This window comes from Crassostrea angulata, chromosome 3, assembly GCF_025612915.1.
Source record: "Crassostrea angulata isolate pt1a10 chromosome 3, ASM2561291v2, whole genome shotgun sequence".
Classification (NCBI taxonomy): Eukaryota; Metazoa; Mollusca; class Bivalvia; order Ostreida; family Ostreidae; genus Magallana; species Magallana angulata.
Window position 1 is genome coordinate 40,992,593 of NC_069113.1, and position 15,891 is coordinate 41,008,483.

At 35.8% G+C, this 15,891-nt stretch overlaps 2 protein-coding genes across 2 annotated transcripts in view; one reads left to right on the top strand and one right to left on the bottom strand.

Annotated features, from left to right (window-relative positions):
- LOC128178338 (39S ribosomal protein L54, mitochondrial-like) overlaps window positions 1-14,524 on the top strand; it is a 49,265-nt gene extending 34,741 nt beyond the window's left edge. Inside the window, exons 2-3 of the mRNA XM_052845458.1 lie at window positions 13,847-13,946; window positions 14,160-14,524. Coding sequence (XP_052701418.1) covers window positions 13,850-13,946; window positions 14,160-14,422 — 360 coding nt within the window. The 5' untranslated portion in view covers window positions 13,847-13,849 and the 3' untranslated portion in view covers window positions 14,423-14,524. The remainder of the gene's footprint in view (window positions 1-13,846; window positions 13,947-14,159) is intronic.
- On the bottom strand, window positions 6,058-13,598 carry LOC128178337 (ribosome biogenesis protein SPATA5L1-like). The gene is made up of 9 exons (XM_052845457.1): window positions 13,456-13,598; window positions 10,336-11,405; window positions 9,982-10,185; window positions 9,739-9,897; window positions 9,309-9,518; window positions 8,766-8,957; window positions 8,383-8,520; window positions 6,807-6,929; window positions 6,058-6,595 (listed from the first exon to the last, which is right to left on the bottom strand). Exons 1-9 carry the CDS (start codon window positions 13,463-13,465, stop codon window positions 6,437-6,439), a joined length of 2,265 nt encoding a protein of 754 aa, XP_052701417.1. The 5' UTR covers window positions 13,466-13,598; the 3' UTR covers window positions 6,058-6,436.
- Window positions 14,525-15,891: the final 1,367 nt, after the last annotated feature.

A 15,891-nucleotide genomic window follows, 5' to 3' on the forward strand; every position in this document is an offset into this window, starting at 1 on the left:
TGAAAATAATGATTACAGATGGACTAAGCAAATAATAAGTTCTTGGAAAACATGGAATTACACGGACTGTCAGTTGTGGATGCTGAAAAACGGTAGTTTCAAACAAAGCTGTACGTGGTATGTTATTTAAAATATCAAATATTCCAGACTTATTAACATCTGTTTCTGAATCAGTCATAACTGGGATTCCACAAACTACACAAGCATATTAATAGTTATGCTGTTGTAATAAATACTTTAACCATTTAACGCTTATTCTGTGTTATGAACTGGTATAACAGTTGCAAAAATCACGGGAGGAAATTTACACCAAGTTTATTTTCAAATGCAGAAAAATACGAAAATTTCATGCAATGATTCTCAACCATTAAACAAATATTCCCAAAAGCGACCTTCGCCTTTTTTTTTATAAATGAAAGACTCGTCTTAGTAGTTTTCAAGAGAGTAAAGAGTTTATCAATGTTACAAACGAAATACAATCTTCAAGGTTCAATGAAAGTTAACATCTTTGAATAAGGCTAACATTAGCTTAAATTGCTTTTGGATAAATAAATTGGGGTTACCAAGTAACACAGTGATTCATTTCTTCCAGCAAGTAAGCATTCACAGCACCGTCTGAAAAGTCTGAGTTTACTACAATGGCTGTAGTAAAATGATATACATTGTATATCCATGAACAACCCTTAAAATTAAAAAAACACGAATGAATGATTTTATGTGACGATTTCTTTATTTACCGGTAGGTAGTTGCCTATATGCTATAGTAACCTTTAATGCAAGAAGGGCATGAGGGTATAATGAAACTGACTGGGATACAGGCACGTTGATGATTGTTGAAAAACACATGAAATAGCTGCATAATTGCTTTTCAGTTTTTGTGTAAAAACTCACTTTTCTATAACAATTTGCACTCTAGTATCTTTATTGTAGTTTCCACAAATCTTTGAAACCTTCAGATCTTGATATTCAATCTCCGTTATTATCTTTTAGGTAGTGATTTATATGAAAATGTGTTTCCCATGCTAGAACAATGAAGAGAAACGCTCACATCCAATTTGTCATGAACTTATATTTATATCTGGGTCGCATGAACGTGATAAGCTTGGCGTGTTTTCGAGATTAAGTAGCAAAGGAGGCTTTGGGAAATGCCATATATCATATCAATTTAGGTAATTGCAGAGATTGCAGGAATATTATCTCCAATAACCTACGTTACAGATGACTTTCTCCTTGACTCGTGTTTCACATTTGAATTGTACTTTACATATATAATAGCAGGTGTATTAAACAAGATTTGACTGAATACTCAAATACTTCTATGTTCAAATTTTTTTTTTCCTACGCAATTGAAAGACGTTTATGTCCTTTATGTATTCAGAGATAGAAGATGAATATCGTTTTATATTGAAATGTCCCTATTACCGTAATTTAAGTTTTATTATATTAAACGCTGTCTTTGAATTAATTCTACTATTGTCAACACAAAATGTAAAGGATTTGTACAATTTAGGTAAATATATTAAGAATGCTTTTGTAATCAGAAAACTTCATGTATATAAACTTGCCTTTTTCAAGTGACCAGTATATGTATTGTAACATGTATATATTAATTGTATATGTCTATGAGCTGTACAGCTGTTGACCAATAAACAATACAATTGAAGCTAACTGAGCTAATTTTCGAAGCAAGCAAAATTATAAAATTTAAGGCGTAACTTCTACGGGTTACTCAGTAACTCGAAACTGTCGTAATTACTTCAATATCATGACCTTTCGTACAAAAAGTCTATCAAATAATGAAATCAAGTGATATTCAACATCATAAGAAACATTGAATTATGCACAGACGTGGACAATGAAAGTTAAAGTAAATATATTGTATGTGTTTGTATAAAAAAGAAACCAGTTCATTATTCAATGAACCCTTTAACAATTACCATCCCTAATATTTTATTTTAAGACGTGTACAAGCACGGATCCAGAAAATTTTTCCCCGGGGGGGGGGGGGGGGGAGTCCGACGGTTATTTGAGCTAGTTTGCCGGGGGGTCCGAGGCATATTTTTGGCAATTTTATAATGTAATTTAAAGAAATTTGAATTTTACAGGGGGGGGGGGCTTACCCCCCCCCCCCCCGATCCGCGCATGGTGTTAACATACTAAAAACTTAATTTTGATTTGAAAAAAGTGATTTTTGTTTTACCTGTTAGCTTGTGTGCTAGTTTTTAGTTCCTGGTTTCAGTTACTTGGTTTTGTTTTCATGTTTTTAAATGATGAAATGTAGACCCCTCCCTCTCGGTTATTTACCAAACAATGTCCCCTCCGGAGATAGAATTTATAACCCCGGGGAAATAAGGTGATGAAATATTGAAACTCATATATTTCTGAACCGTAACCTACGCTGGCTTGCAGTGAGAATCTTGTCCTCACAAAGTAAAACGCTGTAGCATTGGTCCTAATCCATGAATGAGGCCAAGTTGATAAAGACTTTTTAAATGCACTTTGAAACAAATATATATCTCGTTGACTTCCCATGATCAAGGTTCAAGGTCCAAACGTGATAATAAAGAAAGAACCTTCATCATTTTGTAAAAATAAAGCCTCATTAATTCAGAGTTCCTCTAATCTAAACATAATGTCGTAAATTTAAAAATCACGTTATTATTAATAAGTAACTGACTACTAGTAGATTGATGTTTTCTTTGGTAATTAAAATTCATCCAACAATGCATCATGGGTATGCGTAATATCGCGAAATTTGTGTCTTTATTTTTGTTACTACGATCTAACGAGCCCATTAGATTTTCATTATCGACAGTATAAATGTAAAACCTCTGTCACACTGGAGCTGCGCCCTCACGGCGATCCCGCTGCATCCTTAAATAATGTAAAACGCCAAGGTAAACGCAGTTGAGTCTCCTACAGCGCCATATTTAAACAACGCAACGGCATCTTCGTCCGTTGCGGTGGGATCGCCTTGAACATTTTAGAACGCCATGCGACGGCGCGCACTTTGAACATGCACAAAGTACGCGCCGTGGCTCTGTGTTCTGATAAACACGCCGTAAAAGCGTAGTGAGGTAGCCGTGACAGCGCCGTAAGGTCTCCAATAGCGCCATGAGAGCTCCGTCGGCGCGCTCGAGGAACGCAGCTAATCGCAGTGTATACGCAGTGATGAGTCAATTGCGCTTGCACGGAGTCCTCTGGGATCTCACTGCATGCGTCTCTATCGCGCTCACATTGCGCATCCACAGCGTTTGAACAAGTTGTTATTCATTTGGCTGCGTTCACACAGCGACCCCAAAGAGCTGTTGCTGCGTTCATTGCGCTCTCGTGACGTTTCTTCTGCGTTTATACCGCGCTCCCACGGCGTTTCTAGTGCGTTGTCATCAAGACCACGAAAACTCGAACAATGGCTATTATACAATAGCAAGCGATGTAATAATTATCAAACTGGATGTAGATGATTATGTAAAAAGTAGCATTTGCTAATATTCCAAGACCTATCAATGGATGTAGATGGAATTCATGCCATTTGGTGTTGATGTTTTCACACCTTTTCTATTTTTTCTAACAACTAATAGCGGATCTTTTTCTGTAGACCTGGCTATATACTAAGAGTTTAATCCTAGTCCTTCACAAATTGTTTAGAAGTAGTTATGTTTCAATTACAATGTACTTTTTCATAAAATCAAAATAATTTTTAATCATTTATTTACTAGTTGTAAATTCTTGTTTGTTCCCCATATAATTTAACAAATTAAATAATATTAACCAACCAAGAAGTAAAGAACGTCTTGTGCACGTAGTCAGCGCGCAGAGCACGCCGTGGACGCGCGGTAAAAACTCCTAGCACGTCATGAGCGCTCGGCGGAGACTCAGCGAGAGCGCAGTTAATCGCCAAGTAGAACTCCGTGGAAACGCAGTTACGCGCCGTGGGAGCTCCGTAAGAACGCCTCGGTCGCCGTGACATCTCCACTTGTAAACTTTTCAAATAAAACTACATTTTTTCTGAATTTTCCTTGCGATCCTACGGCGATTCCATGAATTTTACAACGCCGTAAGCCCGCCGTGGGAATGCAGCTTGGTGTGACAGGGCCTTTAGGTAATATATAAACCAGAATTTTTAAAAAAACCTGTGCATGTGGTTTGTGGTGTGGATAAACATAATATTTTACGTAGATCGCATGTATATGAGGATGCATTATTTGTATTTACGAAAGAAAAAGAAAACGCCAGTTGGATGCGTATATTAATGTATGGTCGAGTCTATCCCAAAGACTTACTGGGGTCATCTTAATTCCTCAGTTTCACTGATTAACGCACTAAGTGACGACGCGTAATTATTCTTCCAACATCACAAGTTACCTCTCTTAGAACACTATTTAAAAAATAAAAACTGAAAAAAGTTCATTGTAAATCTTAAATAATATGTTTTACGGTGCTACCGTTCTGGCGAGCGCAGCAAGAATTGCACATACTGTACTTTGCATCATTGTCAACTTATAGTTTTATTTAGGTATCTACGAACGTCAAAGAATTTTTGAGAGAGTATTGCTCTACAATAAGTATGCCAAAGGTACTAATTTTAATGGTTATGATACATACAGCGCAACCCCCTACCCAGAGAGAGAGAGAGAGAGAGAGAGAGAGAGAGAGAGAGAGAGAGAGAGAGAGAGAGACCTGTTTGTAGGTGTGTAATTTCCCACTTTTGGGAAACTACATGTATATGCAATATCTACACAATTTTTTTACCTGTTTATTTTTTCATTTTATTCCTTTTTATTTAGTTCAAAATGTCCTATTGTTTATTTCCTCCCTACTCATATACTTACATGCATGCACAATTACTTTAAAAATGGATCGATGTGACAGTAAAGTATGGCTCTTGCTAGTATATATATATATATATAATTTCTATATTAAAAAAAGATTAGAAACAAATCATATGTCAATGAGGCAGGTATCGCAGATTAAACTGAAATGGCCAGTACACTCATTACAGATGTTTGATCCACCTCTAAATTTATCGCGGGAAATATAGCGCGAGTGCACTGTGACGTCATCCATGACTTTGTTCGTCTTTGTTTACGTTTCTCGACTCAATACGAAGGTATGGAAGCATGTAACAAATCTTTTGAGTCTCGCCAAAGCATATGCGGTACTCGAAACTTGTCTTCAAACTTTAAGTCACCGTAAATTACGAGTTATAAGTCGGCCATTTTTGGCATAGCACCACGGGTGAAAACATTAGAGAGCATTATGGGACGTAGACAAAAAATTTTGTTTGAGGAACTGTAGGTTTAACTCGTTCTTTTTCCCGCGCACACTGGTTCTTAGAGCTCGCTTCGCTAGCCGGCGCTGCGCGCCGGCGAGCTGCGCTCGCTATTAACTGAATACCAATTGGTAAGAATTTAAGGGTAAGTATATCAGCAATTATTAATATTAGTATCAAAAAGCTTTATTGTTTCAAACGCAAAATGTTCAAAGATGGCCATTTGAAGAATGTAGTATATGTACTACAATTCAAAATTCCCACCATTCTATCATCTTCGTAAAAAATATAAATGTGTGAATCTAAATGAATTCCAGCTTTGTTAGCATGTACCTAAACTGTTGATCTTTAAATCCCTGGATATCTATATAATAATAAAGGAATAAAATAGTGTATGATGTATAATTAATCTCACTTAAACTCATGATCAGCTATAAAGAGTTTTTGAACATGTGGTTTCAAATTCATGCAACTTATCATGAATTCATTTATAATTGTACAATTATTTAAAAAAAAAATGATCTGATCTTTTCAAGTCCTGGTTTTTGTTTCATTTGTTTGTTTTGTTGTTTTTTTTTTATAAATACCATAACCATAATTGTACAAGTATTGTAATTCAATGTTAAAATGGTCAATGAGGCTTTAAACTCATTCAGTAGGAAGAAATTGTAACAAATATGTGGTAACTTTATCAATGCAATGTTTTTAGATGGACTGAAGTTGCTTGAACAACAAAAAGCATTGCTTGCACAACAAGAAGCATAACTTATTAGAAACAAAATAACAACATATTCCACAAATTTAATTCAAACATAATGTCAATGCAAGAAACATTCACAGAACAGAGTTTCTTCCCCTGTGAGGAGCCAAGTTCAAAGAGTTCCTCCTCTAGTTGGGAGACATGTTGAATGAATTTCTTCCCCTGTGGAAAGTCATGTTCAAAGAGTTTCTTCCCCTGAGGGGAGCCACTTTTAAAGAGTTTCTACCCATGTGGGGAGTACCGGTACATTCAAAGAATTTCTTCCCCTCTGATGAGCCATTTTTAAAGGGTTTCTTCCACTGTAAGGAACCATCTTCCTCAGATCCCCCCCTCCACCCAGGAAGCAGCTAGATTCAGTGATTTTTTTTCTTGTGAAAGCTACATGAGTGTATGTTCAAAACCATTCACAGAACAAATAGTTTCTTCCCCTGTGATGAACCCTGTTGGTATTTGTTCAGTAGAAAGGGGTTCAGTGAGGGCCTCACTATAGACAGGGCCTTGATCAGGTGCTCCTCTGTGACCAAGTCTGAGGATAGGTCCTCCGTCAGAGAGAGCAAGGCAGCCTGTCAATGAAACATGCAGTTAAAATGATGAATTAAAACCTAGTCATCTTTATTAAAAAGCAGTTATAATTTAATAAAAATGTACATAAAAAAGACAAAGTGGTATCTAAAGGAATAGATTTTACAAGTGGTTGAGGGTGTATCAAGATGTTGCCTTAAAAACTGCCTTGTATATAATTTTTTTTACATGATTACAATTACACTATTATACCTCTCTGCAGAGATTCTTCAGATCAGCTCCAGTGTAGTTTTCAGTCCTTGCTGACAGAGCAGACAAATCAACATCCTTCACTGGCATTGTCTTTGTGCAGATTTTGAGAATTTCAAGTCGTGCCTGCAAAGAAAAACTCGAGCCACTTTTATCAGGATAAATGCCACATTCTTATTATTGTTTTCACATGTAATCCCCTGTGGTAATATACATTTTCATTTATTCCATGACAACAAATTAAGGTGTTTCATTGGTTAATACAAGGGTTGTTCCGAAATTATTGAGACAACTCGAATATTTTCTTTTCTAATTGATGAATTTTGGTGAAAATTGGCATAAACACTGAAGAAACGCCACCAAATAATAAACAAAGTAATATTAAAAGAATATTTAATATTTTGTTTACGACGGTAGATAAACAAGTCGTTGGTCGGGGTACCCTGCGCAGCCATGAACTCGGAGATTTAACAGCTTAAACATCTACTTTATAAGTGTCCGTAGAATCACAGTTAATGATAAAAGAAATCAAATTAAATAGTTCATTTTGCTATTCTTTGCGACTAGCTTTTGATTAAGTTTCACTGATGTTCGAGTTGAAATACGGATATAGTACACATATATTTACCAAACAATAGAAATCTGACAATGACTTTACGTTGAATTTTGATGTCAAGGCGGTGCATTGAAAACCATCAAACATGTGGAAATCTCAAAAGAAGACCTTTTAATGCCACGCAATTGCTCAAAAAACTATACGATGACAAGACAAGTATAGAGCTTCAGCTCATCATATTTTTGTTCACTGATTGTTTAACTAGAATTAGGCCAAAGGGATTAATTAGTAATTACTTTTGACACACTAACTGTTGTCAACAGTTCTAAAATATATAAAAAAATAACTGCAGGAGACATTCACAGTAATTAGACTTTCGGGTAAAAATAACTCGATTTTCCCCATAAAAAAGCAAGAATGAGAGAAAATGTAAATGATGACATCTTGAAATGAAAACAAAAGATGAGAAATAAAGAATAAGTCTTATTTCCATTCGTTTATAAGGTGTTAAAAACACAGGAGCAATAAAAAGCATTAAAATGACGCTGCGAAAAGTTTGCAGTTGCGCAGGGTCACTGGATGAAGGCACGTTGGTCAGCTTACCAGGAATGATCTATTCATGCCATGGACAAGAAACTTTTCACATTGATAAACTCTATCCTTATTTACGTTTTGGTGAAATTTCAAGAGTTTATATCTTTTACTAAAAGAATAAAATAAAATGTCTCATTAATTTCCGAACAACCCTTGTAAACATATATGCAATCAAATTTAAAAAAAAAAAAGACTTCTAACAAAGTAAACAAACCATTGGGTTTTACTCAAAGGCTGTTTGCTTTTGTGATAATCATTTCCAAATGTAAAGAAAATTGAAATTTAAAAATAACATTCATTAACAAGTCATAAATATTAAAGGAATTACTTATATAGTGAGAGTTACATCCCTTAACAGAGAGAGAATGCACCTTAACTGTACAAGGAAACATATTGTATTGTCTTACAGTGTGTTTTTGATTAACCTACCTGTAGATCAGGTGGTGGTACATAGACAGATCTGTCAAATCTTCCAGGTCTGGTTAGTGCCTCATCCAACATGTCGGGTCGATTTGTGGCGGCCACTATCAGCACACTTTTATTGGCCAGATCTCTCACCGATCCATCCTAAAGGAGAGTCAAGATTTTACTAGCTTCCTTTTTAGGTGTTAAATATACAAATCAATCACCAATAAGAGGTAACAAAATTTTAAGATTATGGAACTTAAAGTATTCTTCTATCTTATACGCTGACTTAAGAAATCATGTATTATTTTTGGGTGTATTTGGAAATATAAATATGGGTTGGTCACATGTTCAAATCCCAAAAACCCTAAAGGCAGGGTGTTATCAATAATTTCTCCTTGGTTTACCTCCCCTGTCCCCATTGAGTCTGTCTTCTCATCCAATCGAATCCCTATACCATCCATCTCATTAAGCAGGGTAGACAGAACCCTCTCTTGTACCCCACGCTGTGACGTCCCATCAGACCGCTTGCCAATGATGGAATCTATTTCGTCCAAGAAAATGAGGGCTGGGGCACCTGCACGAGCTCTTTGGAAGACCTGTCATAGATATAAAAACATTCCTTTAGCATAACTGATCCAACTTGCTAGTTCCAAGTACCTTACAAGTCTTCTTCTGTATACAGGAATATACCCCGATATTCACCTGTTTTAATCTCACCCATCTCACCCTCATTGTAAGCAGATAAATCTAAGACTGGGAGAATTCTAATGTCTCAAATTATCTCTCTTTAAACACACCTGTACTTTGGTGAATTTAAGACAGGCAAAATTATTAGCAAGTGTAGAAGGGTGAAAATTACACAAGGCAAAAATAACCCTGTATACACTATTCAAATTTAGCAGTATACACATAAGAATAAATGTCATGTAGCAGTTAACAGAAAATACCTCAGTGATGAGTTTTTCTGAATCTCCGACATAAGGTGAGAACAGCTGGGCACCACTCAGAGACAGGAAGGTGGCACTGGAGGAGGTGGCTACCGCCTTAACCAGTGTAGTCTTACAGCAACCAGGGGGTCCGTACAACAGCACTCCCCTGGGACTTGGTAGGCCCATGCGAGAGAAAGCCTCTGGATGCTTAATGGGCCACTCTACTGCCTACAAGACAGAAATTTATCCAAACACACTTTGTCCATAAAATATGTTTCTTTACAGTAGTTTCATATTCAGCCCAAGAAATGACTGTGTTAAATACTAAACAAAGTTACTGGACTAACCAGTCGTGATAGTACATGTAATTTAAAAAGTAATATGTATGATTGCCTTTGCAAGTTTAGGTTTACCTGATGTACACAATATATATCTCAGTAAGTTTTACCTGCTGAATTTTCAGTTTAGCTTCTTCCAAACCACCAATGTCGTCCCAGTGGACGGGGTCAAACTCTATGGTGCAGGGAGAGCCTTTCTGGGTAGAAGGTAACACCTTTTTGAGGGCTGTTTTGAAATGGTCTGTTGTTATCAATGGAGGCTCTGTATCCTAAAAAAGATGCAAACTGATATGCAGGGAATGGTTGATAATCAATTGTTTATTGCAAGTGAATGTCAATAATTTTATCAATACCTTGTTTTCTTTTAAATCAGGCTGGAGAGAACCCAGCGCTGTGAAGGCTGCTTCATGACAGAGTGACATGAGGTCAGCTCCAACATAGCCATTGGTCATCTGAGCTATGACGTCCAAATCCAAGCCAGAATCAACTCGTAATCTAGAGCACTGATGAGTCAATATTTGTTTCCTTTGACTAAGCGTTGGAACATTAATCATGATCTAAAAAAAAAACAAAAAAAGAAAAAAATAACAGCTACCAAATATATTCTTTCCTAAAAATCTAAATTAAAATTATTTTCAGCGAACATAATTTACTTCATTTTCCAAAAGTAGCGTACCATTGATGGAATACACTTTAAGCCATCTCACCTCTCTGTCAAGTCTCCCAGGCCGCCTCAGACTGGGGTCTAGAGCGGAGGGTCTGTTGGTGGCCCCAATCACACACAGGTTCTGGTACAGATGCACTTGGTCTAGATAGGACAGGAATACACTGGTACAGCGGGAATCATTGGCATCATCAGAATTCCACCTCTTCGGACACACCGAGTCAATCTCGTCCAAGAAAACAACACAGTGGCCTTCTTCGCTCATCAGGAAAGCTTTGTTAAAAACATTTCCTATGTTTTCTTCAGTCTCTCCAGGTCTGGATCCAAAAACTTCAGGTCCATTCACAGATATCAGGAAGGCATTGCACTGCGCACAGACATGTTTAACGAGAGAAGTCTTTCCTGTCCCTGGGGGACCTCTTAGTAAAATTCCTTTGGGGAGCCTCAGAATGCTGTTTGGACTAGACTTATCAGTGAAGGACACCGAGAGAAATTCTTTCAATTCCTCTATTACTTTATCCAACCCTCCTAGAGGAATAGTTTGAATGTTTATTTGTTTTTGCAAATAATGATCTTTACTCTGTATTTTGTTTACAGTTATGTGTGTTTTGTTGTCCACTACACAATAATCACCATCGGGGGCATCATCTATCAGAATATAGGAGACACCATGCAACTTGGCAAGAGTGCATTTATCTTTGTCTACAACAAACCCAGGAGATACACAGGTCTTATACAACAAGCTCTGGCAGATTTCTTCCATTTTCTGGCTGCATTCTGTCACAATCTTTCTATATGTTCTAACATCCTCTGTTTTAGTTAACACTAGGCCTACTTCGAGAGTTTTTGCTGGAGAAACACTTATTGGTTTAATTGTGCAGGATTTTTCTTTTTGTAACGATGCCCTTCTAGATACCATAGTCCCTACTTCTATTCCATTTCCAGATAAGAGCACAGACGGCCAAACTTGACAAATGAATTCATTGTTGTCAATGGAGAGGATTGAGAAAGAAGATGGCTTTATTCTCAACTGTTTGAGGGTTTGAAGATCTAGTCTGCATTTCTGTGTTATAACATCTGTATTTTTCCTTAGCGGGAGCAACTGATCTGTAGCTAAAAAATGACAATTTTTGTTTCTACATTTATTGCATGGGTATTTATTAAAATCAGAGAAGTAAGTTGTACAAGTGGAAGTTGTTATCAGCAGTTACTGTATGTGAATTTTACACAACTGCTTTGAATTTCATAACAAAAGTAGTCTCAAGTGCAACAATAGATAAACATATAATTATGTATATATGCCATATATACCATATTATGATTACATACTGTGAAACATGAAAATTGGCACATATGTATTTTTGGGCAAACACAAATTAATACTTCAAGTTGGCACAATTAAATTTTAGTGCATGCACCTTTTATTTAAAGAAAAAGGTTAAATAAAACATGTTCTTATTTCATTTGATTAACAGTTACACGCAAATTTAATTCCGTGTTCACTCAAGCATGTGACCCAACAACTTTGATTTCTAACTTGCATACATGGGAAAATGTTGTTGAAAACGATATTCTAACTTCTGTCCAAATCTTCATCTTGGGTAAAAGGGGGGATGCTGGTTAGATAGAATGTTCTACAGACACGGTTTTTAAAAGAATTTGTCCCCTAAACTCGCTTTGTAGCAAATGAAAAAACAATTGCGTTGTATCTTGCCTAAATTTTCAGATGACTGGTCTAAAATACCTACATTGTTGCTCTTTCATACCCAGTAGTCCCATTTTACCTGACATTCATTGTTTTTGCAACAAAATCACTACCATGTTAAACATCACATTTGAAAATTCAATGTTTATGGTACCATTGTTAGTGATAAAATCTGAGACATTCTATGTGCAATTTCTGGAAACATTACAGGCAAATCCAAATATAGAAATACTGTATCACAGTCAGGCCAAAAAAAAAAATATTCCTGTTTCCTGTCACTTGACCAAAAAAATTAGGGTAGGTAGGTAAGAAAAAAATTTTATTTAAAAAAAATATTTTATTTTTAAAAACTTGGAGCATGTGTGTAATAATGAGAGAGATGTATATTCCCACTGTTCAGTATGTAAATAGATGATTTAATATTTTCAAAGGTTTTTGTATTGTTGATGCATGTAATGTATAGAAAACAACAGGTAAAGAAAAAAATAGGTTAATCTTTTAATTAAATACATGTGTATGAATTTATTTATCCTTTTCTGGATAAATATTTTTGTATTGTATTAACTTAATGTCAATATCAACATGATTTGGGGTATTAGTCCAACCCTTTGACCCACTTACTACTGTGCGTTATGTAGAGGGTCTGTTTAATTCTCAAGATAATATAGAAAGCAGTTTTATGATAATTTTAACATTCATTGCAGTTATTAACTAATAACAGGTTATTGACAACTGTAATATCAGGATTTAAAGTAATAAACATTGTTTTTGTAATTTCCAATATACAGTATGTTGTTGCATCACCTGTATTTATAACCCCTGAAGGTAAGATAGTCGCAAGTTATTCACCACAAGGTATAGTTATGCAGTAAAAATGTCTGTAGATTAATTTTCTATCATTCTTTTGCCAGTGAGGTTAATTTACACGACTATGAACTCAGAAGACTTGGTCATTTTGACTTCTCTTTCTGAGGAAATTCTGGGGAAGTTACCGATCACCACCATGATCACAGAAAAACTTTTAGGGTCGGAGGGTAAAAGATAGGGTCGGTCGGGCGACAGGAAACAGGAATAATTTTTTTTTTGGCCTCACCAAAATGAAATGCCTACGCATGACCCATTAAATGGATATTTTATGTACCAGTATGTGCGTTTTCCCCCTGCGGATACTTTTAACAGACTTGCTGTGACCTGTGCATTGCCTAGTCACAGTAAGACTCTTTCTCGATGCAGGTGTGTGTCGGGGGAGGGGGGGGGGCTTATGTTTTCAGTAACTTAACTATGATATTGTGTAACTGAGTCCATATTTTTCAAAGGAGTGTCCGATCCTCGATCCCTACTTGTCATGAATAAAAGGAGTGACAGGTGAGCTAATTGACCCACACGTCTTTTCCCCTATTGAATAAAATTTATTCTTTAATGTTTTCACACTCTAAAATAAATGTACTATATACTTACACATTTTCATGATTAAAATATATCATTTGGTTGCGATTCTCTTTTCCAACTTAGGGATCTTCATCAACTTCATCAACTTATCGTTACATGATTGTGCAATGGGGGCTGACATATTGGATCGGGGCCTAAGTAAACGGTGGCCAAGAGGATTTTACAACCTATGTAGAAATGAATTATAAGCGTGAAACTATTGAAACAAGTATAATTTTTAAAAAAAAGATTGGCTTTAATTTTTTTTCGTTGTGTAAATATCATGTAAACCGTAAAACAAATTATAACTTGAAGTACAGGCCTTCTTAATCTTAAAATTTTACCGATCCGAAAACCTTCAGGCATATAAACGTATCACACCGTTTGAAAATAACCGAATGACTTTCAGAAGCAGAGAATCAGAATGTGGACAAGAAAATCGTTGTCTCTTTGTAAGAATCTTACATTTTTACAAAGCAGAGCACTGCATGTAAATGGATTCTTATTAGGGAAAAAAGAGGGTAAGATTAAATCAGCTGTTCTAAGTGTCGAATAAAATGGTATTTGACAGCAGTAAACCAACCATTGTTGTTCATGTATAACAACTATTATAGCACAGTAAAAGATATCCATTAAAATACAAGTGAAGCATTGGTGCACATTAAATTTACTCGATGTCAAATTCGATATTGTAATGGTATCCTGATGACATGAATTTCCTCATTTGCTTTCAGCTAAAGCTGCTGGAAAGAAAGACAAATTTCTGGATGCAGAAAGAGACCCAGAAAAACTGTGTAAATTTGTTTGTGGTGCTAATATAATGAAAAATGGACAAGACCCCGAAATAAAACCAGACAGTGAGTACCCAGACTGGCTGTGGAATCTAAAATTAGAAAGGGGACCTTATGAACGTGAGCCCGACACCTTCAAATATTGGAGGCTTGTTCGCCGAAAAACCCTGCAGCAAATGAACAAAGAGAGGAAGAAAGTGGCATAGAACTTCATTTGTTTTTAACAGTGTAATACATATGATTTTTTTCTGTTTCAATGTGTAAGTTTTTCTTTTGTAATAAATCATGAAGCAATTTTAAAGTCAAAAGCGTTTATATATATATCCTTGAGAGTCAAGTTAAGAGATTAAACAAGGTCTGTAGCTTGACCTTATTACATGCAAGTACTTAATTCTGATATTCCACAATTTGAAGAACTTAATTTTGCTTAGATGCTTGTAGATTTTATGTGCATATTAATTTCTTGCATTTAATTAGTGATTTACAGTTATATATCCCTAGCTGCTAAATGATTTACCATCACAATATGCTTATGCTGACAATTAATAAGTAGCAGTACCCAATTAAAAGTTTTGCAGTGACATGGTAAAAAGTTGGGAAAGGGGAGTATGATTCAGGAAGGGCACAAAGTTACTTGCTCTTGGAAATAGTTCAGCTTCTTTGACCCATTAACATGTTCCTATCTCCAGGAAATACAGATATACATTATAATATGAATCAATATACACGGGATGACTAGTATTAAGCATTTTTGGATGCATTATCTGATTTATCTCAGCAAGTTTGGTCAAAGTGATTACCGGTACATGTTTTCTTTCACCAGACTATAATTTTTGCTAATTGTGGCTTTAAATATAAACAAAGTTAGCGCTACCCAGACTGATTTCAGAGACAACTGGCTAAAATTTCATCATTGAATATACAGAAAACTTGTTCATGTATTCTATTATGAAAACAAATTGGTTTTTTTTATTTCTACCCGACAATATCCCCCCCCCCCCCCGTAATTACCCTTTGTACGGTTCTCATTTTACTTTTACCGCGCGAAATACATTTCCTGTTTATCGTAAGCACACGATCGAGCGATCAAACTGCATGACAGCATATAATAATGATCGAAAGATGATTCAGTCAGTGATCTAAGTAAGAAATGTAAGAAGAAATAAATCTATTTACATCTAAATTTTTTTAAATGATAAATTACTACAGTATATTGATCAAAATCCATACGATTTTTACACAGAAATTCAAGCAGTATTATAGTAAACACTCATGATTTTATTGGAGGGTTGCATAAATTTTTGCAAAATTTCATATCAAATTTTCCAACCAAAAAAAAAACATAAATTGGGCGAAGCGATGAATAGGGCGAGGTCCACGTGTCTGGAAAAAAGTATCAACCTAATTTCCGAAAAATACGGTAATAAGGGCCTGGCAAAGCAGGTACCCTAGTTATCACCTGTCCATCTGTTTGTCTGACTGAAATCTGACATTACTGAGATAGATCCAAACATCACTAGTCCAAAGCAGATTTTTCTCCCCCCTTGGCCAAATCTAGCTCATACTTCACTCACAGTGCCTTTGGGAAAATGGTTTGCAGTGACCTTAAACCAGGTTTCTTGGTAAAAGTTTGAGGTCATAGCAAACCTGTCTAAAATCCTTATCCAAACTTATA